General features: G+C 44.8%; 1 protein-coding gene across 1 annotated transcript in view; it reads right to left on the bottom strand.

Annotated features, from left to right (window-relative positions):
* Positions 1–24636, bottom strand: part of METTL24 (methyltransferase like 24) — a 194876-nt gene that overhangs the window by 41944 nt on the left and 128296 nt on the right. The window contains exon 4 of the mRNA XM_069726220.1: positions 10022–10250. Coding sequence (XP_069582321.1) covers positions 10022–10250 — 229 coding nt within the window. The remainder of the gene's footprint in view (positions 1–10021; positions 10251–24636) is intronic.

Raw genomic sequence — 24636 nt, 5'->3', positions numbered from 1 at the left:
CCATTATCCCTTAGAATGTAAATCCGCAAAGGACAGTGTCCTCTCCCCTCTGTACCAGTCTGTCATCGTAAATTTGTTTACTGTAAATTATATCTATAACTTTGTTTGTAACCCCTTCTCATGTACAGCACCATGGAATTAATGGTGCTATATAAATAAATAATAATCTCTATCTGCCCATCTGTCAATCCAGCTTCTCATACATGAATGGGCGGACTTCTTCTTACAATGCTAAAACTAAGGCTATGTGCACACGTAGTTTTGAGCTCTGCGGATTTTTCCGCAGCGGATTTGAGAAATCCGCAGGTAAAAGGGACTGCGTTTTACCTGCGGATTTACTGCAGATTTTATGCAGATTTTGTGCGGATTCCACCTGCGGTTTTACACCTGTGGATTCCTATTACTGAGCAGGTGTAAACCGCTGCGGAATCCGCACAAAGAATTGACATGCTGCGGAATGTAAACCGCAGTTTTTCCGCGCGTTTTTTTCCGTAGTATGTGCACTGCGGATTGCGTTTTCCATAGGTTTACATTGTACTGAGTGTAAACGCATGAAAAGCTGCTGTGGACCCGCAGCTGCAGATACGCTGCGGATCCGCAGCAAAATCCGCAACGTGTGCACATAGCCTCAATGTCTCAGCAGCACTTCCATCCATATTTTATGTGTTAGAGACTAGATCCCTCTCTCTGAATTATCAAACTAATCAAAGTTTAGTATTCTTGTAGATTGTGAGCCCTCGCGGGCAGGGTCCTCATTCCTCCTGTACCAGTTATGACTTGTATTGTTTAAGATTATTGTACTTGTTTTCATTATGTATACCCCTCCTCACATGTAAAGCGCCATGGAATAAATGGCGCTATAACAATAAATAATAATAATAATAATAATAATATGATTCTGTGCTGCCATTTTAGCAGATTTTCTCTCAGAGCCCATATCCATATATAACAACAAAGCAACATTTGCTGTTTCAGATCATTGATCAGTCAGCAGCAGACAACAAACAGCTCAGCTCTGCCCTGCCTAGTAAATTACAAAGTCTATAGTGTAGGATAGTTGAGCTCGGAGTGAAACCAGCTAACAATAATGCAAAAACATACAGGCAGCTATAATGATATAGATGGCAGAAGCCAAAATTGGTCAGGTAGAGGATTGCAAAGTAGTGTAGTAGTCGCAGCTCTTCCTGTATGAGCGGTCACGTGGTGCCGCTTATTACAGTGATGAATATGCAGCTCCACCCCTATGGGAAGCGGGGCCGCATATTCCTCACTGTAATGTGCGGCACCACGTGACCGCTCATACAGGAAGAGCTGTGATGCTGAGAGGATGGAAGTGCTGAGGGAGCTGGGTAAGTATTTTAATGCCAGCAGGCAGGCGCACAGGGGGTAGGAGGGGGCAGATTACCGGGATCTTTATTTTAACACCAAAAACATTTTTTAAAAGATGAATTTTAATTCCTTCTTTCCAGCGAACGCTGCTGGGAAGAAGGAATGAATGGGGCTTCAGCACCACAAGCTGGGGGGACAGCGCTTACAGTAGCGCTGTCTCCTGCACAGCACACGGACTGCACACGGACAGCATCCGTGTGCGGTACGTGTTTTACACAGACCCATTGACTTTAATGGGTCCGTGTGATCCGTGCGTTCCCACAAACACTGACATGTCGCCGTGTTTTCCAAACGGACACACGGTCCGTGAAAACACACTGACATGTGCAGAGACACATTGATTTTAATGTGTCTACGTGAGTCAGTGTCTCCGGTACATGAGGAAACTGTCACCTCACGTACCGGAGCTACTGATGTGTGAAACCAGCCTTAGAGCTGTAGGCAGAGCCACACTGGCACAAAGTCAGCTGAGACACACTGCAACGTGCATAATTGACCATGAGCACTGGAACTACAGCAGCATGGCTCCAATGGCAACTGGATGGTAAATACAGCCTGGAGGTGAATCCTTTGGATGACGTTATTTGACAAAATGGGGCAGATTTAAAAAATGACACAAGGAATAAATATGTGTACATTATTATAAAACCACACTGTGATAAGGAAAGTAAGCTTTGACATTAATTGTTTAAATATATTTGATCACATTCTCATTTTAATTTTCAATATCCCCCAATGCCAGTGTTAAAGGGAACCTGTCACCCCGAAAATCGCGACTGAGGTAAGCCCACCGGCATCAGGGGCTTATCTGCAGCATTCTGTAATGCTGTAGATAAGCCCCCGATGTTACCTGAAAAAGGAGAAAAATTCGGGGTGACAGGTTCCCTTTAATGAATTGGTCCCTAAGTGTGTAAGTTAATATTTTATAATACAAAAAATGCATTCAGCATAAAAACCTTTTGAATTGTAGGTACACTAATTTTACATTGCAAATTCCTCTTTAACCCCTTTCTGATAGTTGACATGTGTCCACAATAGCCGCGGGTGGAATCGCGATCCACCCGTGGCTATTAACTAGTTAAATGCCGCTATCAAACACTGACAGCAGCATTTAAATGGTGCCTCCGGCAATCGCGCTGGAAATACGCACACCGGTGACCGGCGTCACATGATCGCGGGTCACCGGTGTGTCGGCATGACAACCTGAGGTCTCATGGAGATCTCTATGGTTATCAGTGCCGGATTGCTGTGAGCGCCGACCCAATAAAACAATAAAAATAAAATCAAACATACACATATTTGGTATTGCCAGGCTCAGAATTGCCCGATCTATCAATAAGAAAAAAGGATTGACCTGATCAATGAGCGGCGTAGTGAGAAAAAAGTCAAAACGCCAGAATTACGTTTTTTTTTGGACACTGCAACATTGCATTAAAATGCAATAACGGGCGATCAAAAGAAGATATCTGCCCCAAAATGGTATCATTAAAAACGTCAGCACGGCACGCAAAAAATAAGCCCTCACCCAACCCAAGATCACGAAAAATGGAGACGCTATAGGTATTGTAAAATTGTACAACTGTTTTTTTGTTTTTTGAACAAAGTTTGGATTTTTTTTTCACCACTTAGATAAAAAAGAACCTAGACATGTTTGGTCTATGAACTCGTAAGTACCTGAAGAATCATAATGGCAGGTCAGTTTTAGCATTTAGGTAACCTAGCAAAAAAGCCAAACAAAAACAAGTGTGGATTTGCACTTTTTTTGCAATTTCACCCCACTTGGAATTTTTTTCCCGTTTTCTAGTACACAACATGGTAAAAACTAATGGTGTCGTTCAAAAGTACAACTCGTCCCGCAAAAAATAAGCCCTCACATGGCCATATTGCAGAAAAATAAAGAAATTATGGCTCTGGGAAAGAAGGGAGCGAAAAAGGAAAACGCAAAACCGAAAAAAGCTCCAGTCATTACGGGGTTAAACATCTGCCAAGCAATGCATGCATGTTGTCACCATATACAGAAAAAGATGGACAGCGTGATATCAGACCTTCTGGCAGCATTCATTTACAAGGAGAAAAAAAAGGTTTGGGAATGTGGAAATCCAATGTGTGCTATTTTTGTTCCCTGTAATTGTCGCACACTGTATAAATGAGATTTATCTCTATTTACTGACTGCACCTACTTATTAGGACTGCAGCATTAATCCCATCAAGGCTATATTCATTCTGTGCTTGCAGCACTCGTTCAGCATATGTATCATGTGTACGTCACATGTACCCAGAAACTCTCATTAATAAGCCGTCAAAAGTCTGTCCTTTTCTAAAGCTGCTCATTCATATTAGGTGGCTGTTGGCCTAAAGATGCTTTGGCAGACAAACATCTCAGACTACCATCGTTCAGCTGAACACTCCTGTGTTCTCTATGCAAATGCTGCCAGCTGACATGTCGGCTTGTCTCCGGTAAAACAATGTGATCAGTATTTAGAAATAGGACATGTGTGATCGACATCTCAGATGATCAGTCAGCCGACACCCCCATAAACTTTAGATTGTCGGCGAAACCCGCAAATATCAGCGAGATCGACCCACCTTAGACTATTGTGTATTGGGTTTTTAACTATTTTGGAAAGCTCAGTTGACTGTATTTTGTATGCAGCGGCATTCTGAAAAAAAGCATACTGCACCACAGCAAAGGCTTTTTTTAATATAACAGATGCTGGGTGAAGTATGCCATTGGCATACATAAATATCAGCCTACCTTATACTTTGGAAGGCTCATGTGATGCAGCTGCAGTGCAGTTTAGTGCAGCCCCCACCAGGGGGTGCTGGTGAGGGAAGAGAGGCTGCACACCCACAGTGTAGCAACACTGAGCAGCCGCACAGGTGTCACAGGTAACGAAAGAGTGGTCAGATGAGCAAAGTCAGAAATTGTCAGGAGCAGAAGTACCAGAGGTAACAGCAAACTACGAAATCAGAGACAGGCAAGAAGTCGGAGCCAAACGGGAGCGTGGTATCCAAAATCTGAGATGTAAAACAAAGTCGGGGTACAAGCCAGAAGTCAAAGCCGGTCGGGGAATGAGGCATCAGAGACAAAAAGCAAGAGGCGGGGTTCAGAGATTAGGCTGAATCATACACTGTAAGGAAAATCCCCAGATGAACACTAAGTCAAGGATAAGGAACGGGTCTCACACAAATACGGGAAGTCGAAGTCGGGGAACGTGGTATCAGTGACGGAAAACAAGAAACGGGGTTCAGAGATCAGGCCGAGTCATACACTGTAGGGGAACAACCAGACAAACACTAAATCATGGATAGGGAATGGGTCTAAGGCCGGCGTCACACTGGCGTTTAAAACGGCCGAGTGCAATGCGATAAAAAATCGCATTGCACTCGGACCAATGTTAACATATGGGGCCGCTCCCAGCAGCCGACTTTTTGACGGCCGTTTTTGACGGCCGTTTTCCTCGGTCCGAGACAATCGCAGCATGCTGCGATTGTCACCGATTATCGGATCGGACTCGCCAGTGCAAGTCTATGGATGCGAGGAAAAATCGGATTACAAACGGACCACAAGTGTGACTTGCGATTAAATCACCAGACTTCGCCAGGTGACAGGAAATTGCATCAGGCATTGCCAGGAAGCTTTGGCATGCTAATTACACTGGGAGAGTTAAAAAAACCAGGAACAATGCCTCCACGCATTCCTACAAGCATGTCGACGCTAATTAACGTCGAGATGCTCATAGTTCTGGTCCAAGAGAGACCAGAACTATGGGACCAGAGAGATGCCCACTATGCCGACCGGGCATGCAAGGAGGCAGCGTGGAGAAGAATATGTTGCCAAATGTTCCCAGATTATGCAGACAGATCTCGGGAGGTCCAGGAGAGAATTAGTAAGTAATTTTTTTTTTGTTTTTGGGTTTTGTCAACACAGTAAAATGTGAATTTTTGTTGTTTGAGGGGGGGGGGGGAATTTAGCAAAAGTGTCCTCCTTGTCAGATAAACAGCTTTTTACTAGTATTACGGCACATTGTTATGTGTGACTGTTTACCCCATAAATTTAATTAATTGATTTTTAGTGTTTGCAAAGTCAATTTTTTGATGGTCTGAACATACCATATTTGTGTTTTCAAAACTTGTGTTTTGTGTTACATTTCAGTGAATGATGTGACAAGGCGTTGGCGTAGCTGTAGGGATTCATATAGGAGGGAGAGACAGCTGCGGAGCCGGAGTGGTGCGGATGGAACCACCAAGAGGAAATACCTCTACTTTGACCGGCTGAATTTCCTAGCTCCGGTGATGGATCTGAGACCATAAGTGAATTTTATTCTTCTGTTTTTGTTTAATTTTGGTTATTGAATTATTTTAATTTATATGATTTAATTTCTAAATATAGCACTGACTCAAACCTGACAGAGAGGGAGACGGGTACCGAATCAGAGGTGCAAATTGATCCAGTGGGTGATGATGATGAACAGGCTGGTCCTCCCTCATCACTTTCCAGAAGCACCCAATCAGCACCACCACCACCACTACCACCACTGAAATCTGAAAGCCAGGCTGCACATCCTGATGAACAGGCCATCAGTAGCAGCCCCACCATGCCTCTGGCTGCCTCTCCCCAGGCTTCTGGCATCCCACGGCGAGCCCGGCGAAGAAGAGAAGGAGCAGGTTCTGTCACAAGGACTCAGGTGGACAGAGGGGTTTTGGATTACTTGTCATCAGTGACTCGTGATGATGGGGAGGAGGCATATGGACGCAGTCTGGCACAGTATCTCAGGGCTATTCCCCGTGAGTTCCGGTTGCGTACAAGAGGGGCTATACAAATAGTCCTAGATGCCAGTACCCCACCATATAATCCCAGGCCTGTTTTTAATTTTTTAGAAAGGTGGCAGCTTACAAATGATAATCTAATACAGTCACAAGTAAGCCATCAAGTGCAAGGTGAATCAGCCTCTCATCCTCCACAAGCTCCTCCTCCTACTCAAGCACGGATGCCTACACCTCCACCACAGCTAGCACCACTCACAAATGTGCCTCATCAAGGCCAATATATGGGCCATAGTGCACATGCCCAATATGGCCACTTGAACATACCCAATGTTGTTGGCTGGCCACAACATGGGTATGGGCGACATGGCCATATTGGGGGATATAGTCAGTTTGGTCAGCCCTACACTCAGGACAACCCTCAACATTTACAAAATTTACAATACCAAAACCCACAACTGGATCCTGGAAGGTTCCAACAGAATCCAGGTCTGTCTGCCACCACACATGCTGACACTGAGGTTGGCCAGCAACCTAGGCAAGCAACCCAATCTGGACCACCGCCTTCTCCACCCCCGACCTACCATCATTTGTAGTTTTGATTTTGTGACACAGTGAGTGCCTTCTATTTTTTGATCAAAAATTTTTATGTTTGGTTTTATATTTGGACATTGATATGTGAGGATAACATTATACCATATGTTTGAAATATGGTTTTCTAATTTTCATACAAAACAAATAATAAAAAGTTCCATGTTTAAGCACAATGACTCCTTGTTAATGTTAGGACATGTTACGTAATTTGTTAGCTAAATATAACAGGAAAACAATAGCAAAAGAACATACCAAAAATCGGAAAATGAATAGAGTTTATACTGGGAAAATCTAACAACACTACATAGATAATGCATCCTCTTGACAGGGAGTAGCACCCTGAGGTGACACTAAATAAGTTGTTAACTCATCACGTACTTTAAGTCATCAAGGGGACGATGGGGAGGGAGGGTCCTAGGGCTGGGAATTAACTATGCTGATTCTAGGAACAGCAACATTGTTTAGACATACAATAACGTAATGATAAGCCGCTCCTCTCAAGAAATAGGTTTGTGCATTCTGGTGTCCGGAAACGTGACCTCAGGGTACCCAATATCACCAAAAAAAAAATAAAAAAATGCCCATCCAAGAATATTGCAAATAATTGTCAGGATGGCTACGCAGACATGATTCTAGATGGGGGAAATGTCCTTTTAGTTAGCCTTTGCCTCAAAAGTGGATGGACCCACATTCTTGCTCCTCCTTCGCGGATCCACAATCACAGGGTATGCCTCTCAAAAACGTCAGAATAAAACACAATTGAAAAGCACACGCTCAGTGGTGGTTCAATGCCAGTCTATCTGTCATGTTTGGCACAAAGCACAACTAACACTACTAGGTGTCTGCCTGCTGTTTTTAATTTATTACAGGCCTAAAAACCGTTATTTGTCCATTTTGCTAGCCGCCGACAAAAAAATCGCCAGACAGATGTCAAACGGATTTCGAACGGACGCTCACATGCGAGGAAATCGCATCCTCGCATTACAATCGGATTACAGACGGATCAGTGTTTAGGAAACATTTGTGCGATTCTCGTCCGTATAAAACGGACCAATTTTTAAGAAGTTGTGTGTGACGCCGGCCTAATACAAATACGGGAACTCAAAGGCAGAAGGATCACCAGGGTATACGAGTCAGCTGCTCTAGCCTGGAAGCATGAACTATCACTGAGGTTAGCCAGCAGACTGCGGAGGACTGAAAAAGCCCAGACAGCTCCAAAACGAGGCAGAGGGGGTTAACCTCCGCATGACCAGTCCAGAGAGAGGGCAGCAGAAAACAAACTCCGGACTGGATCATGACAGCTCATCTGTGAAGTAAGCAGGGACAAAGATCTTCACAATATATGTCGATAATATTCATAGTGAAGAACTGGAGAGAAGATGGTCACAACACCACAAGTTAATTGTGATTAGTATCTTGATGGAATAATAGCTTCGGGGAACTCTGATTTTGTGCAAACAAAAGCAATCTTAGCGATTACTTTGATGACCTGTGATGAATCATTTTATTCTTTATTAAATCATGTAATTCCTGACGCCTTCGGTTTTAGGATGGGTTATTTGTCTAACTACCAAGCAGTCTTGTGCAGGAGTTGGTAATGTTTGTACATGTAGCCACTCAGCTTCTGTGTTATGAAGTATATATATAATAATTCTTTTTACAATTATTTTTTTAATAAAATGGTTTCCACACTTTACAAGGCAACTCATTTTATATAGCTTTCAGGTTTTTAACCCTCTGCAGTATTGTTTTTGAGTGACATCAGGTTTTCTTGTCTCTTCAATTGCCAATCCCACAATTCTACAGTTCTCAGTTAATGATTGGTTTGTGTTAGCTCATATTACAAGGGGCTGAATGCAAATACATGTCACGATTGTCAAATTTATATTTTTAAAATAATTAGAAAACCATGTGTCATTTCACAAATGCTTTATACTTTGTGTTAGTATATCACATAAAATCTAAATTAACCCCTTCACCCCCGGAGCTTTTTTTTTCGTTTTTCGCTCCCCTTATTTCCAGAGCCATAACTTTTTTATTTTTCCGTCAATATGGCCATGTGAGGGCTTATTTTTTGCGGGACGAGTTGCACTTTTGAACGACATCATTGGTTTTACCATGTTGTGTAACAGAAAACGGGAAAAAAATTCCAAGTGTGATGAAATTGCAAGAAAAGTGCAATCCCACACTTGATTTTTGTTTGGATTCTCCAGGTCATTACGAGTTCAAAGACACCAAACATGTCTAGGTTCTCTTTTATCTAAGTGATAAAAAAAAATTCAAAAGTTTGCTAAAAAAAAAATAAAAAAATTGCGCAATTTTCCGATAACGGTAGCGTATCCAATTTTCGTGATCTGGGTCGAGTGAGGACTTATTTTTTGTGTGCTGAGCTAACATTTTTAATGATACCATTTTGGTGCAGATACGTTCTTTTGATCGCCTGTTATTGCATTTTAACGTAAAAAAAACAAAACGTAATTTTGGCGTTTTGATTTTTTTTTTCTCGCTACGCCATTCAGCAATCAGGTTAATCCTTTGTTTTTATTGATAGATCGGGCGATTCTGAACGCAGCGATACCAAATATGTGTAGGTTTGATTTTTTTTTTCATCGTTTTATTTTGATTGGGGCGAAAGGGGGGTGATTTGAACTTTTATATTTATTATTTTTTTAATATTTTTAAACACTTTTTTTTTTTGGCATGCTTCAATAGCCTCCATAGAAGGCTATCAGCATGCACAACTCGATCGCCTCAGCTACATAGAGGTGAAGCACAGATCACCTCTATATAGCAGAAATCCAGGGTTGCTTTCAACGCCGACCACAGGGTGGCGCTCAAAGCAATTGGCCATCAACAACCATAGAGGTCTCAAGGAGACCTCTGGTTGTTATGGCAATGTACCGCTGACCCCCGATCATGTGACGGGGGTCAGTGGTGCGAATACTTCCAGCCGCGCGGCCGGGAGCGCTAAATGCCGCTGTCAGCGCTTGACAGCGGCATTTAACTAGTTAATGGGCGCGGGCGGATCGCGATTCCGCTCGCGCTCATTGCGCGCACATGTCAGCTGTACAAAACAGCTGACATGTCGCGGCTTTGAGGTGGGCTCACCGCCGGAGCCCACCTCAAAGCGTGGGTTCTGTCAGCTGACGTACTACTCCGTCAGCTGGCAGAAAGGGGTTAAATACATATAAGTTTGTGAGTGTAACGTGAAAAAAATGTGGAAAAGTTCGCGGGGTATGAATACTTTTTCAGGGCACTGTATATGTCATACCTTCCAATGTCCAAAGTCATTCAGGATGGTCTTCAGCTTCTTAGTATTACTATGTAATCTATGTGGAGCTATGGCTGGGTTGGGATCTCTCCAATCTACAGACAGACGATGATGCCAGAGTCGTTCGGCTTCATGGATGTGAGCAGATGGGATGCCCGGATCAAACCGATGAACTTCACACCCTCCGGAGGCCATTTTTAATTCAAATATGTTGTCATCTTCACCTAATCTGAAAATATTGTAATTGAATAAATATTATTTATGGAATACAATACACAACATAAAATTGTGATATAGCTATTTTCTTTAATAATTTTGAAAGTTGAGAAAATGTTCAATGATTCTGATTGGTGACTGTCTCGTACTATATTCCAGATTATTATAAAGGAGAAGGGTAATAAAATATTTCAAGTGATACACATTACCTAAGCTGCGAGACTTAAACTGCCCAACCTCTAATAAAAAGCAACACTGCTAAGAACCCCTTGGTGACATGCATTGCGTACATACAGCGCTGTAGTCAGGGGGGTACAGACAGCCACTGTATGCAAACTCCACTGTACGGCGGGAGCGCAGGATGTGATCTGAACAGGAATGTGTCTATGGTACTTACTGACAGCAAACAGAGAATCTGAAGATAGCGAGGAAGTGCAGCTAAGGGCGGGGTCACATTACCATAGAATACGGGCTAGTGCTATGTGAGAAAACATCGCACAGACCAGTATTAATCTATGGGGCAGATCACACCACCATATTCTTCTCAGGCGTATTCGACGTGCGTGTAGAATCGCGGCATGCTACGATTTTACTCGTATATCGTCCAAGACTCGCCAATGCAAGCCTATGGGTGCGAGGAGAACTCGGACACCTCACAGACCATCCGTGTGAATTGTGAGAAATACGCAAACATTTTCCTCATTTTTATTATTATTATATTAATTTATATAGCACCATTAATTCCATGGTGCCATACATGAGAAGGGGTTACATACAAAGTTATAGATATAGTTTACAGTAAACAAATTTACGATGACAGACTGGTACAGAGGGGAGAGGACCCTGCCCTTGCGGACTTACATTCTACAGGATATTGGGGAAGAGACAGAAGGTCGGGGTGCAGCAGCTCTGGTGGTGGTGAGGCGGCAGGATGGTTATTGCAGGCTCTAAGTTTTCCTGAAGAGATGGGTTTTCAGGTTCCATCTGAAGGATCTGAGGGTAGTGGATAATCGGACGTTTTGAGACGTGGAATTCCAGAGGATGGGGAATATTCGGAAAAAATCTTGGAGGCGTTTGTGGGAGAAATGAATAAGTGTGGAGGAGAGTAGGAGGTCTTGGGAGGATCGAAGATTACGTGAGGGAAGATATTGGAAGATTAGTTCAGGGATATAGGGAGGGGACTGGTTGTGGATGGCTTTGTAGGTCAGTGTCAGTAATTTGAACAGGAATCATTGGGGAATTGGGAGCCAGTGGAGGGATTTGCAGAGGGTAGAAACTGGGAAGTAGCAAGGAGAGAGGTGGATTAGTCGGGCAGCAGAGTTGAGGACAGACTGGAGTAGTGCCAGAGAGTTAGCGGGGAGGCCACAAAGGTGGGTCTTGCAGCAATCAAGGCTTGAGATGATGAGGGCATGCACAAGAGTTTTAGTAGATTGAGGGCTGAGGAAGGGATGGATTCTGGAAATATTTTTGAGTTGGAGGCGACAGGAGGTGACAAGGGTATGGACGTGCGGTTTAAAGGACAGGGCAGAGTCGAGAGTTACTCCGAGGCAGCGGATTGCAGGTGCGGGAGAGAGCGTGATGCCATTTACCATAATAGATAGGTCGGGTAGGGGAGATACGCGAGGTGGAGGAAAGATGATGAGTTTGGTTTCGTCTACATTGAGTTTTAGGAAGCGAGAGGTGAAGAACGAGGATATGGCTGATAGACACTCTGGGATTCTGGACAGCATAGAGGTGACATCTGGGCCAGAGAGGTAGATCTGAGTGTCGTCCTCATACAGGTGGTACTGGAAGCCATGGAACTTTATGAGTTTTCCTAGGCCAACTGTATAGATGGAAAAGAGTAGGGGCCCCAGGACAGAGCCTTGAGGGACACCAACAGAGAGAGGGCAGGATGAGGAGGTAGTGTGGGAGTGGGAAATACTAAATGTGCGGTCAAAGGCATGAGGCAATCCAGGACAGGGCAAGGTCTTTGATGCCAAGGGAAGAAAGAATCTGTAGCAGTAGGCAGTGGTCGACTGTGTCGAAGGCAGAGGACAGGTTGAAAAGGAGGAGGATGGAGAACTGTCTGTTAGCTTTGGCTGTGAGTACGTCATTAGTAATTTTGGTCAGGGCTATTTCGGTGGAGTGGTGGGGTCGGAAGCCAGATTGGGGGTTGTCAAGGAGAGAGTTAGATGAGAGGTGGGAGGAAAGTTGAGCATGCTGCTCAAGGAGTTTGGAAGCAAATGGGAGCAGTGATATGGGGCGATAGCTGGACATAGCAGTTGGGTCAAGGTTAGGTTTTTTGAGGATGGGTGTGATGGTGGCATGTTTGAAGGCAGAGGGGAAGGTACCAGAAGATAGCAATAGGTTGAAGAGATGGGTTAGGGCTGGAATGAGCGTGTTAGTGAGTTTGGGGAGCAGGTTGGAAGGGATGGGGTCAAGTACACACGTGGTGAGTTGTGATTTGGAAAGGTGAGAAAGCTCTCCTTCAGTGATGTTGGAGAGGGAGGTTATTAGGGAAGGGCAGAGGTCCGGTATATGGAGTGGTTGGGGTGGTGGAACAGTAAAGGTTTGCCTGGTTTGGTCGATCTTATTTTTGAAGTGGTGGTGGCAAAGTCCTCGGCAGAGATTAGGGGAGTTGGAGGAGGGAGTGGTGGGCGGTGGAGAGAGTTGAAATTACTGAATAGTTATTTTGGGTTGTAGGATAATGAAGATACAAGGTTTGTAAAATAGGTCTGTTTAGCAGCAGTGAGCACTAATTTGAAGGCAAGTGTGGCTTGTTTGAAAGTGGTGAAGTTGTCTAGCGTGTTTTCTTTCAACGGTGCTGTGCGACCATGGATGCTTGTCAAAGTTTTTTGGTAAGATTCTTGTGCCAGGGTTGCCTATTGATTTGTTGCACTTTGCCATGCATGAGAAGGATGACTGAGTCTAAGGCTGATGTGAGGGTAGCATTATAGAAAGCCCATTGAGCAATTCAATTCAATGGGGAAAAGCAGTGAGAAATGTAAAGCCATACACGTCATACGGATACATACTGTAGGTGCGAGAAAATCGCATAATCGCATTGCAAACACATTATCCATGGATGACCATACGGAGAACACGTGTGCGACTCTCGGCAGGCAGAGTCGGACTGCTTTTCCATACGTTTAGTGTGACCCCGGCCTAAAAGTAAATATTGTAAAGTATCTGTACCTATGTCATTGAAAAAAGATATGGCTCTTGGAATCATTCAAATAATTACATATACCCCAAAACTGTGGCATTAAATTACCACTCATCCCACAAAAAACCCTTCATTAACTAAATTAAAAAAAAATTATGGCTTGTGACGTGTGGTAATGGAAAAATAAATAGGGGAGTCCTTAATAGGTAAATACTGACATTTTATAATAATATTTTTCATATAGTGCCAACATACTCCGCAGTATTGTACAATTCATTTCACCAGAAAAATAAGAGTTATGGAATGTACATGGAATGGGTACTTCAGTAACGAACATGAATCATTGCCATGAATTTATGTTCTATCTAGTATTCAAGAGCATATTCGTAAGCAACAGGTTTATAGAACGCTCCAATAAGACATATGTTTCCAATAATCCGAAAAATGTGTGGTGTAAACTGTGACTGCAGTTGCAGTTGCTAAGAAGAGTGGCGCCAAGTGACACAACATCTCACAGTATCCCTTCAGATGACCCATGGCATTTACTGAAACATTTTCCAGGATATATTTCTGGAATTTCCTAAAAGTAATAGTGCAAAGGGAAGTAGTATAAATCACTAATCTCAACTTACGTCACAACTTAGTTGTGCATACCTCCCATTATAGACAATATAATAATATAGCAGTACCCTTTCAAGCAAGTATGTTTTAGGCCCCCTTCACACGTCCTGATATTTCCTGTACTGGAAAAGCCAGTATCGGAGCTATCCGTGTCCCTGTGTTACATATGTGTGGCATGCCACATCAGTGTGCCAGCGCCTGTGAAAAGAAGTACAGTTTGCACTGTTCCCAGGCGCGGGGTGCTGAAGGAAGCTCTCATCATTGAGATCAGTGCGACCAGGCGACAATGATGGGGGTTGTATTCAGCACCTGCTGTGTACAAGGTGAGTAAAATAAATAATTATAAAAAGAAATGGCGTGGGCTCCGTGTAATTTTCATAACCAGCAGAGGGAACGCCCATGGCTGGGGGCTGATGTTAATAATCTGGGAATGGAGACAATATCCCAAAAAGGTTCCCAGGCTGTTAATAACAGCTCACAGCGGTTTGCTTAGCCTTTACTCGTTAGTTTATGGGTGACCCAAGAAACAAAATTATGCAGGGTCCCCAATAAATTCTAACCATTCTATACATTTTTTTGCCTAAAATACACAGTAAATGTGTTACCTTTAACCCCTTTCTGACCACAAACGGGATAGTACATCCAAGGTCAGAACCCCCGCTTTGATGCGTGCTCCGGCAGTGACTGTTTTGTATAGCTGACATGTGCCCGCAATAGCGGCGGGTGGAATCGCGATCCACCCGCCGCTATTAACTAGTTAAATTCCGCTGTCAAACGCTGACAGTGGCATTTAACTAGCGTTCCTGCCATCGGGACAGAAATGAGAGTATCGCTGACCCCTGTCATGTGATCGGGGGTCAGCGATGCGTCGGCATAACAACCAGAGGTCTCCTTGATGCCGGAGTGCTTTGAGCGCCACCCCGTGGTCGGCGCTCATAGCAATGCAGTAAATCTACTACATAGGAGCTATCTGAGCTTCGCTCCTATGTAGCAGAGCCGATCAGGATATGCCAGCTTCTAGCCTCCCATGGAGGCTATTGAAGCATGGCAAAAGTAAAAAAAATTTTTTTAAAAAAAATATAAAAGTTTAAATCACCCCCCTTTCGCCCCATTCAAAATAAAAACAATAAAAAAATCAAATATACACATTTAGTATCGCCACGTTCAGAATTGCCCGATCAATTAAAAAAAAGGATTAGCCTGATCGCTACCCCCTGCAGACTGTGAGCCCTCGCGGGCAGGGTCCTCCCTCCTTATGTACTCGTGTGCCTTGTTATCTGCTCATGTTTAATGTATTTGTCTATATTTGCCCCGTATTCACATGTAAAGCGCCATGGAATAAATGGCGCTATAAAAATGTATAATAATAATAATCGCTAAACGGAGTAGCCAGAATTACATTTTTTTGGTCGCTGCAACATTGCATTAAAATGAAAGAACTGGCGATCAAAAGAACATATCTGCACAGAAGAGGTATCATTAAAAACATTAGCCTGGCACGCAAAAAATAACCCCTCACCCAACCCCAGATCACGAAAAATGGAGACGCTGCGGGTATTGGAAAATTGTGCAATTTTTTTTAGCACTTAGATAAAAAATAACCTAGACATGTCTAAGAACTCGTAATGACCTGGAGAATCATAATGGCAAGTCAGTTTTAGCATTTAGTGAACCTAGCAAAAAAGCCAAACAAAATACAAGCGTGGGATTGCACTTTTTTTTTTGCAATTTCACCGCATTTGAAATTTTTTCCCCATTTTTGTAGTACACGACATGGTAAAACCAATGATGTCGTTTAAAAGTACCTCTTGTCCCGCAAAAAATAAACGAAAAACAAAAACGCAAAACCGAAAAAAGCTGGGGTCATGAAGGGGTTAACGTTAGGCCTTTTGGAGATCATTTAATCTTCAACTTGCTTAACTGTTTACAATAACAGTAATTTTGACCAGGGGTGCCCAAACCTTTACATGCCACTGCATGTGTCTTTTTTAAAAAAAAGTTGTTTTATTTTTAATGGGACAAAAGTGGGGTCATTTGAACTTTTGTGTTTATTTATTTTTTAAAAAACTTTTTTTTTCACTGTATTTGTTAGTTCCCTTAGGCGACTTGAAGCTCCGATCGTGTGATCTTGTTTGCTATAAATAGCAGTGCATCTCCTGTGAATGCCAACCACAGGCTGGTTTTCACAAGAGGATCGTGATGACCCCACTGAGTTCATCAGCAGAACCTAGCATGCCATGAGAACCCATTGGCGCCCTGCAATCACATCACGGGTGAGCCAATGGGAGTGTGGAACGACGTGCTTCCCCTGCCGACACGTGTTAAATGCTGCTGTCAGTGATTGACAGCGGATTTAACAGGACAACAGCCACAGCTGTTAGAGGCACATGATGGCTGATTAAATGTGGGGGAAAAGATGTGGCTCAGTTTGCGAGTCCGCAATAAAAGCACCACGTCATATGTCGTGAAGGAGTTATCTGAGGGGAGACGCTCGTCTCTTCTCTGACTGTGTAAGATTTCATGCAGGAACACGGGATGCAGTGACGGATGGGAGACAGTGCAAGGGTTAACAGGTTTATTTACAGGGGAGATACTCCACGCAGGGAGGTAAAGAGTTAACGGTATTAAAGGCACGGTAAAATGCAACAGTTCAAACACAACAATTAGGAAGCAAGAGTATATGGAAGTTCTCACACTCCAGCTCCTGCTGCACACTAAATGGGGCCGGCAACGGCGGTTGCAGCGCCTCCTCCTGGAGGGTATTGTAGTTACTGGTTCCGTCTACTGGAGTCCGTCTCCGGTACCTTCCATTGAGCCTAGTCCATATACTAATGTGGTTATTAAAGGCACGGGCCACAGTCCGGTGCAAGCCCAACGTGGCTCATTAACTATCTCAAATGGGGGGTAGTCAGGTAACAGAGGGTCAGGACAACTATTCTCTCCCTAAGTCAGGATGCAAGTCTCAGTCCCGTGTGTGATCTCTCTTGGGGGCAGCGCATGTGCGGTACTCATGGTCACGTCGTGTACAGCACCTGGTACTCTCTGGCTATCGCTAGGCACACATCGCACGTCCCGCTCTCCCTGGTCCCAGCTGTTGGCAGCAGGCGACGCTGGTCTCTTTGGCGCTGATGCTTCCGACCGGAGCACTCCTCTCTATGTCTGCTGCAGCACCCGGCTCGTCTCCGCTGTGTGCACGGCTCTGTCCTGTACGGCTCTGCTACACTCTGCACGGCTCTGCAGCGGTCCCTCCCTCCGGAGTGCTGCTGGGCAAACTCTGCTTTGCCGGTGACAGAGTCCCCTCTAAGCGGCCTCCTACAGCGCCAGTACTCTCTGAGGGCAAGGGAGACCGAGCACGCCTTTCCTAGCTGCGTGCCCTTTTCTGGCTCTCCCCGCCTCTCTGGGTCTGCAGGAAGGTCCCTTCCACTCAGGCTTCCCTCAAGCTGCAGGGGAAGGTCTGCCTCCTCAAAGCTGTCCCCCGGGAACAGAGGATGCAGCCTTTCTAGCTCCGGTCCCAGCATGCCGGTACTCGCGGTCAGGTCTATCTCCTTATAACTGCACGACAGCAAGAAATTGTACAACACTGACGGTACCCTCTGCTGCCGGCTCATAACTTCTACTCAGAGCCAGTGAGGGAACAGAATCAAGGGAAAATCTAAATCAAAGGACAACTTTTACAATTGCAAATTGATTGAAGACAGCTGGGGTGTCAATACTGGGGTGATAGTACTGGAGAGCTATTGACAGAAACTAATGAGCATATGTTGGAATTGACAACCAACACATGCTCATTAGATCAGGGACTAGTCCAGTCCCTAAAACGGACTTCTCAAATGACGCTTCGTTTCAGGGAGGGAGCAGTGGCAATGGCAGTGACTGCAGCTTCTCTTCCCACATGATGCCTTATTTGACTATCCCAGCATGCACCGGGATTCTCAAAATAAAGCATAACAAGAGGAAGCAGTAAAAAAAAAAAAATAAAGCACTTAAGAGTAGGGAGGAAACGGTAGGGAATTTTTAATCAAAGAATATTAGAAAAGTGATTAAATTATTATATTAAATACAGGTGCTTCTCACAAAATTAGAATATCATCAAAAAGTTAATTTATTTCAGTTCTTCAATACAAAAAGTGAAACTCATATATACAAAAAGAGTGATCTATTTTAAGTGTTTATTTTTGTTAATGTTGATGATTATGGCTTACAGCCAATGAAAAGCCAAAAATCATTATCTCAGTAAATTAGAATACTTTATAACACCAGCTTGAAAAATGATTTTAAAATCCGTAATATTGGCCTACTGAAATGTATGTTCAGTAAATGCACTCAATAATTGGTCGGGGCTTCTTTTACATCAATTACTGCATCAATGCAGCGTGGCATGGAGGCGATCAGCCTGTGACACTGCTGAGGTGTTATGGAAGCCCAGGTTGCTTTGATAGCAGCCTTCAGCTCGTCTTCATTGTTGGGTCTGGTGTCTCATCTTCTTCTTGACAATAACACCATAGAGAATCTATGGGGTAAGGTCAGGCGAGTTTGCTGGCCAATCAAGCACAATGATACTGTTGTTGTTGTTCTACACCAGAAGATGACATGGCTCCCCAAACTAACACTGATTGTGGAAACTTCACACTAGACCTCAAGCAGCTTGGATTGTGTACCTCTCCACTCTTCCTCCAAACTCTGGAACCTTGATTTCCAAATGAAATGCAAAATTTACTTTAATCTGAAAACAACACCTTGGACCACTGAGCAACAGTCTAGTTCCTTTTTTCCTTGGTCCAGATAAGATGCTTCTGGCGTTGTCTATTGGTCATGAGTGGCTTGACACAAGGAATGCGACACTTGTAGCCCATGTCCTGGATACGTCTGTGTGTGGTGGCTCTTGAAGCAATGATTCCAGCACCAGTCCACTCCTTGGGAATCTCCCCCAAATTTTTGAATGGCCTTTTCTTACCAATCCTTTCAAAGCTGCAGTTATTCCGGTTGCTTATGCACACTTTTCCCTTCCACTCAATTTTCCATTAATATTCTTGGATACAGCACTGTTCTGTCTCCGCCATCTAATATTGTTACCCTGATTATTTGCTTGCATAATTGCAGTTTCCTCAGTATACAGTATTGATATATTCATGCCTCTATTCATCTGTGATGCTTTGGCTCCCTCTAGCGGTCAGAGTTATGTTGGCAGTTCAATTGTTTTTGTATTATCCATGTCTGATTCTCCTCCTCCTTTGCAATGCATTATGGTAGCTCAGCCTCCATTTCCCTCCATTTTTCCTTTCACTTTCTTCAGTTTGCCTTCAGGGAAAGACGCTTCACTTCATCCCCCTTGCGATTGCATTGCCGGTATGTCTTTATGCTTCATATAGATATTCCTGCTCTATATTAGCTTAGTTTAACCAGTTGTACTCCCAGTTTAGTCACTAGCTTTCTAAATGTTATGCATAATGTATATCATGTGTATTATGTATCTGTTCTATGCCATGTACTGATTCTATGTATATCATTGTTCACAGTTTCACGGCATCAATATACCACTACGTTTAATAAAGCACAGACTCAACCACAGTCTCCTTATTGGACCCCGGTATAGCGGTTTAGCTGACTGTATAGCTACGTATGAGCCTGCCTCAGCTAGTGAGGACAGAACAGTGAAACGGCAGCCATCCAACTAGTGGGATTCAAGTCACCGGCTACTCAGAGACTAAATACAGCTACAGCAATCTCTGCACAGCCAAGCACTCTCCCAAGACACCATGTCTCACAAATCGCATAGGACAAGATCTGTTACTTCCGTCTCCTCAAAGACAACATCCATCAGCAGCGCGGTCGCCATTGCCCGCGCAAATGCTGAAGCCGCCAAAATACGAGCGAGCTTTGCTGACCAAGAGATGCAACTTAAATTAGAAAAAGCACGCCTAGATGACGAAGAGAGAAGGTCACTCTTAGAGAGAGACGAGCAAGAGAGAAGGTCGCGCTTAGAGAGAGACGAGCAAGAGAGAAGGTCACGCTTAGAGAGAGCCGACCAAGAGAGAAGAACGCAGTTAGAGAAGGCACGTGTGGATGCCGCCTTAGAAAGCCTAGCAGCAAAAAGGGAAGCTGCCGCAGCCCTCGCCGAAGCAGAATCGCTAGAAGCCGCGCAAAATCCCAAGCTGCATAGCCAAAGCAGTACGTCGAGTCTGGAGTTTCCACTGCAAGACTCACCACAACGCACATCTCAGTATGTTAATGACCTTCCTGATCCAAACTATAACCCTGAACCAGTACCAAAACCAGAATACGACACCTCCAGCGAAGTGAGCGAGAGTCGTCACGAGGCTCAGGACAGAAACAAACTCGAAAATGTGAGGCAAAACAACTCTGCTAATGACTACCTTGCCCCTCATCAGGTAACCAACGTGGATCACCCTGCTGACGCACCGTACATCAGGCCGAAGCAATACGACACCGGCTGGCGCCACCATGAGGACACTAACAGGTACGAACGCACCTCACATCACTATCAGGGCGACCCATCACCAGTATACTCTGCTGACAACCGGTTCACGACAGAATTTGCCAAGTTCTTCACACGACGTGAACTGGTTGCCAAGGGACTCATGAAATTCACTGACCGAGCTGAAGGTTACAGAGCTTGGAAAGCTTCCTTCCAAAATGTCATTAGAGACTTGGGGCTACAACACAGGGAAGAGATAGACCTGTTAGTCAAATACCTGGGAGAAGAGTCAGTCAAACACGCAGTAAGGATCAGAGACATTAATATAAACCGCCCTGAGACTGGCCTCAAAGAGATCTGGAAAAGGCTGGATGAGTGTTACGGCTCAGCAGAAGTAATAGAAAGAGCCTTGTTCAAAAGAATCGATGACTTTCCTAAAATATCTAACAAAGGTCTCCAGAAACTTAGAGAGCTAAGCGACTTGCTAAAGGAAGTCCAAGTTGCCAAATACGAGGACGACCTACAGGGACTTGCATTTCTCGACACAGCCAGAGGTGTTAACCCTATAGTCCAGAAGTTGCCCTACAATCTACAGGAGAGGTGGCTCACACATGGTTCCACGTACAAATACAAACACAGCGTTCCATTCCCTCCCTTCTCCGTTTTTGTTGACTTCATACACCAACAAGCAAGAATTAGAAACGATCCCAGCTTTGACTTTGCAATACCATATGCCACACCGTCACCACCTGCAAATCCACGCAGAACATCTGTGGAAGTACACAAGACTTATGTTTCTTCTCCAGGTTCTAATTACAGGTCTGCTGGCTGCTCCCAATCAGAGACAAAGGTGCAGGACCCTGACAAGCAGTGCCCACTTCATCAGAAGCCTCATCCTCTCCTGAAATGCAGAGCCTTCAGAGGAAAATCTATGCCAGATCGCAGAAGCTTCCTGAAAGAAAACGGTATCTGCTACAAGTGCTGCTCATCCACAGCTCATCTCGCCAAGGATTGCAAGGTCAGTGTAAAATGCACAGAATGTGGCACCACAGATCATAACACCGCTCTACACCCTGGCCCAGCTCCATGGAGTACACAAAACACGCCAGCTGACAGTGAGCATGGCGGGGAGGAAAGGAACACTGATACAGCTACGCCAGAGATCACTTCACAATGCACCGAGGTCTGCAAAGGGACAATAGACAGTAGGTCCTGTTCAAAAATATGCCTCGTCAAAGTATACCCGAAGGGCCATAGAGACCAAGCTGTAAGACTGTATGCTATCTTAGATGACCAAAGTAATCGATCCTTGGCTAGATCAACGTTCTTTGACCTATTCAACATCAAAGGGCCAAGCACTCCCTACTCCTTAAAGACGTGTGCAGGTACTGTGACAACAGCAGGCAGGAAAGCTACTGACTACCAGATCGAGTCTTTAGACGGACAATTCTGCCTACCACTACCTACGATCATCGAATGTAACCAGATCCCAGACAACAGATCTGAAATTCCTACGCCAGATGTAGCAATCCATCACACTCACTTAAAACAAATAGCACACCTCATACCGGAACTCGACCATCAGGCCCAGATAATTCTGCTGTTGGGGAGAGATATCCTACAGGTTCATAAAGTGAGACGTCATATCAACGGACTCCACAATGCTCCCTATGCCCAAAGGCTAGACCTAGGATGGGTCATAATTGGCAACGTATGCTTGGGATGCATGCACGCCCCATCTTCTGTGACAAGCATGCTGACAAATACATTGGAGAAAGGACGTCCATCTCTGTTTCAACCTTGTAACAATGAGTTCCATGTCAGGGAACTGCCACACAGCATCCAACTACCTGATCATTTAATAGACTTTACTCACGACAGCAGTATAGTGTCGGGAAGCTATGAGGATCAGTTAGGGGGCACAGTCTTCCAGAGAACTAAGCAGGACAACCAAGTGGCAATGTCGGTAGAGGACAAGTTGTTCTTAGAGGTAATGGACAAGGGACTCGTTAAAGATGAGACCAACAGCTGGGTCGCACCTCTTCCCTTCAAAACCCACAGACCACGTCTACCGAACAACAGAAATCAGGCATTACAACGTTTCTCCTCTCTCATTCGTAATCTGCAAAAGAAACCAGAGATGAAAGATCACTTTTTCTCCTTCATGTCAAAGATTTTTGAAAACCGTCACGCAGAACTAGCTCCCACTCTCAAAGACTCTGAAGAATGCTGGTTCCTACCCATGTTCGGAGTATACCACCCTAAGAAACCAGGCCAGATCAGAGTCGTGTTTGATTCCAGTGCTAAATTTAATGATGTCTCCCTGAATGACGTTCTGCTGACAGGACCAGACCTCAATAACAAACTACTGGGTGTACTTATGCGCTTCCGTAAGGATTCCATTGCCTTCATCGCTGACATCCAGCAAATGTTCCATTGTTTCCTTGTGAGAGAGAGAGACAGGAACTTCCTAAGATTCTTCTGGTACAGAGACAATGATCCTACTAAAGAAGTCACAGAGTATCGCATGAGAGTGCACATCTTTGGCAACAGTCCTTCACCTGCAGTCGCCATTTACGGACTCAAAAGGTCAGCTCAGGAAGGAGAACCAGAATACGGAGCAGATGTCAGACAATTCATAGAAAAGGACTTTTATGTCGACGACTGTCTAAAAGCCATGCCTTCAAATGAGACTGCCATCAGTCTTCTCAGGAGAGCTCAGGACATGCTTGCCTACTCGAACCTTAGGCTTCATAAAATAGCCTCAAACAGCCAAGAACTCATGGAAGCGTTCCCTTCTCAAGACCTATGTAATGGTCTCAGAGACCTGGACCTGGGGTCAGACCCCGCACCAATGCAACGCAGCCTCGGAATCTACAATCAGACACTTTCACCTTTCAGGTCAGCCAGGAAGAAAGGCCTTTCACACGTAGAGGCGTCCTGTCTACCATCAACAGTCTGTACGACCCCTTGGGTTTCGCAGCTCCTGTTAAGGTACTGTCACACTAGACGATATCGCTAGCGATCCGTGACGTTGCAGCGTCCTCGCTAGCGATATCGTCCAGTGTGACAGGCAGCAGCGATCAGGCCCCTGCTGTGCTGTCGCTGGTCGGGGAAGAAAGTCCAGAACTTTATTTCGTCGCTGGACTCCCCGTAGACATCGCTGAATCGGCGTGTGTGACACCGATTCAGCGATGTCTTCGCTGGTAACCAGGGTAAACATCGGGTAACTAAGCGCAGGGCCGCGCTTAGTAACCCGATGTTTACCCTGGTTACCATCCTAAAAGTAAAAAAAACAAACACTACATACTTACCTACAGCCGTCTGTCCTCCAGCGCTGTGCTCTGCACTCCTCCTGCTCTGGCTGTGAGCGTCGGTCAGCCGGAAAGCAGAGCGGTGACGTCACCGCTCTGCTTTCTGGCTGCCCGGCGCTCACAGCCAGACCAGAGAAGCAGAGCGCCGAGGACAGACGGCTGTAGGTAAGTATGTAGCGTTTGTTTTTTTACTTTTTAGGATGGTAACCAGGGTAAACATCGGGTTACTAAGCGCGGCCCTGCGCTTAGTTACCCGATGTTTACCCTGGTTACCGGGGACCTCGGGATCGTTGGTCGCTGGAGAGCTGTCTGTGTGACAGCTCTCCAGCGACCAAACAGCGACGCTGCAGCGATCCGGATCGTTGTCGGTATCGCTGCAGCGTCGCTATGTGTGATGGTACCTTTACTATACAAGGCAAGGCCCTACTAAGAGACTTAACTAGGGAAACATCTGACTGGGATGCACCTCTGCCACCTGATAAGAGGATCCAGTGGGAAGAGTGGAAGAACTCGTTAGCGGCACTCTCCAACTTGCATATGCCAAGACCATACACCCCTGTGCCATCTACTGAGATACAGAGCCAAAGACTGTACGTATTTGCAGATGCTTCTGTCAAAGCAATTGCCGCTGTTGCCTACCTCAAAACTGTAGACTCCAAATGTCAGTGCCACATTGGTTTCGTCATGGGAAAGGCCAAACTTGCACCACAACCAGAGCACACTATACCCAGGTTAGAGCTTTGTGCCGCAGTCTTAGCCGTTGAGTTAGCGGAGTTCATCGCATCCGAAATGGATATCGACCTGACACAAGCCAAGTTCTACTCAGACAGCAAAGTAGTCCTGGGATATATCCACAACGAAACCAGGCGATTCTACGTTT

This window comes from Ranitomeya imitator, chromosome 5 (genome assembly GCF_032444005.1).
Source record: "Ranitomeya imitator isolate aRanImi1 chromosome 5, aRanImi1.pri, whole genome shotgun sequence".
Taxonomy (NCBI): Eukaryota; Metazoa; Chordata; class Amphibia; order Anura; family Dendrobatidae; genus Ranitomeya; species Ranitomeya imitator.
Note: the sequence above shows the minus strand (reverse complement) of the source record. Positions and strands in the feature narration are given on the sequence as shown.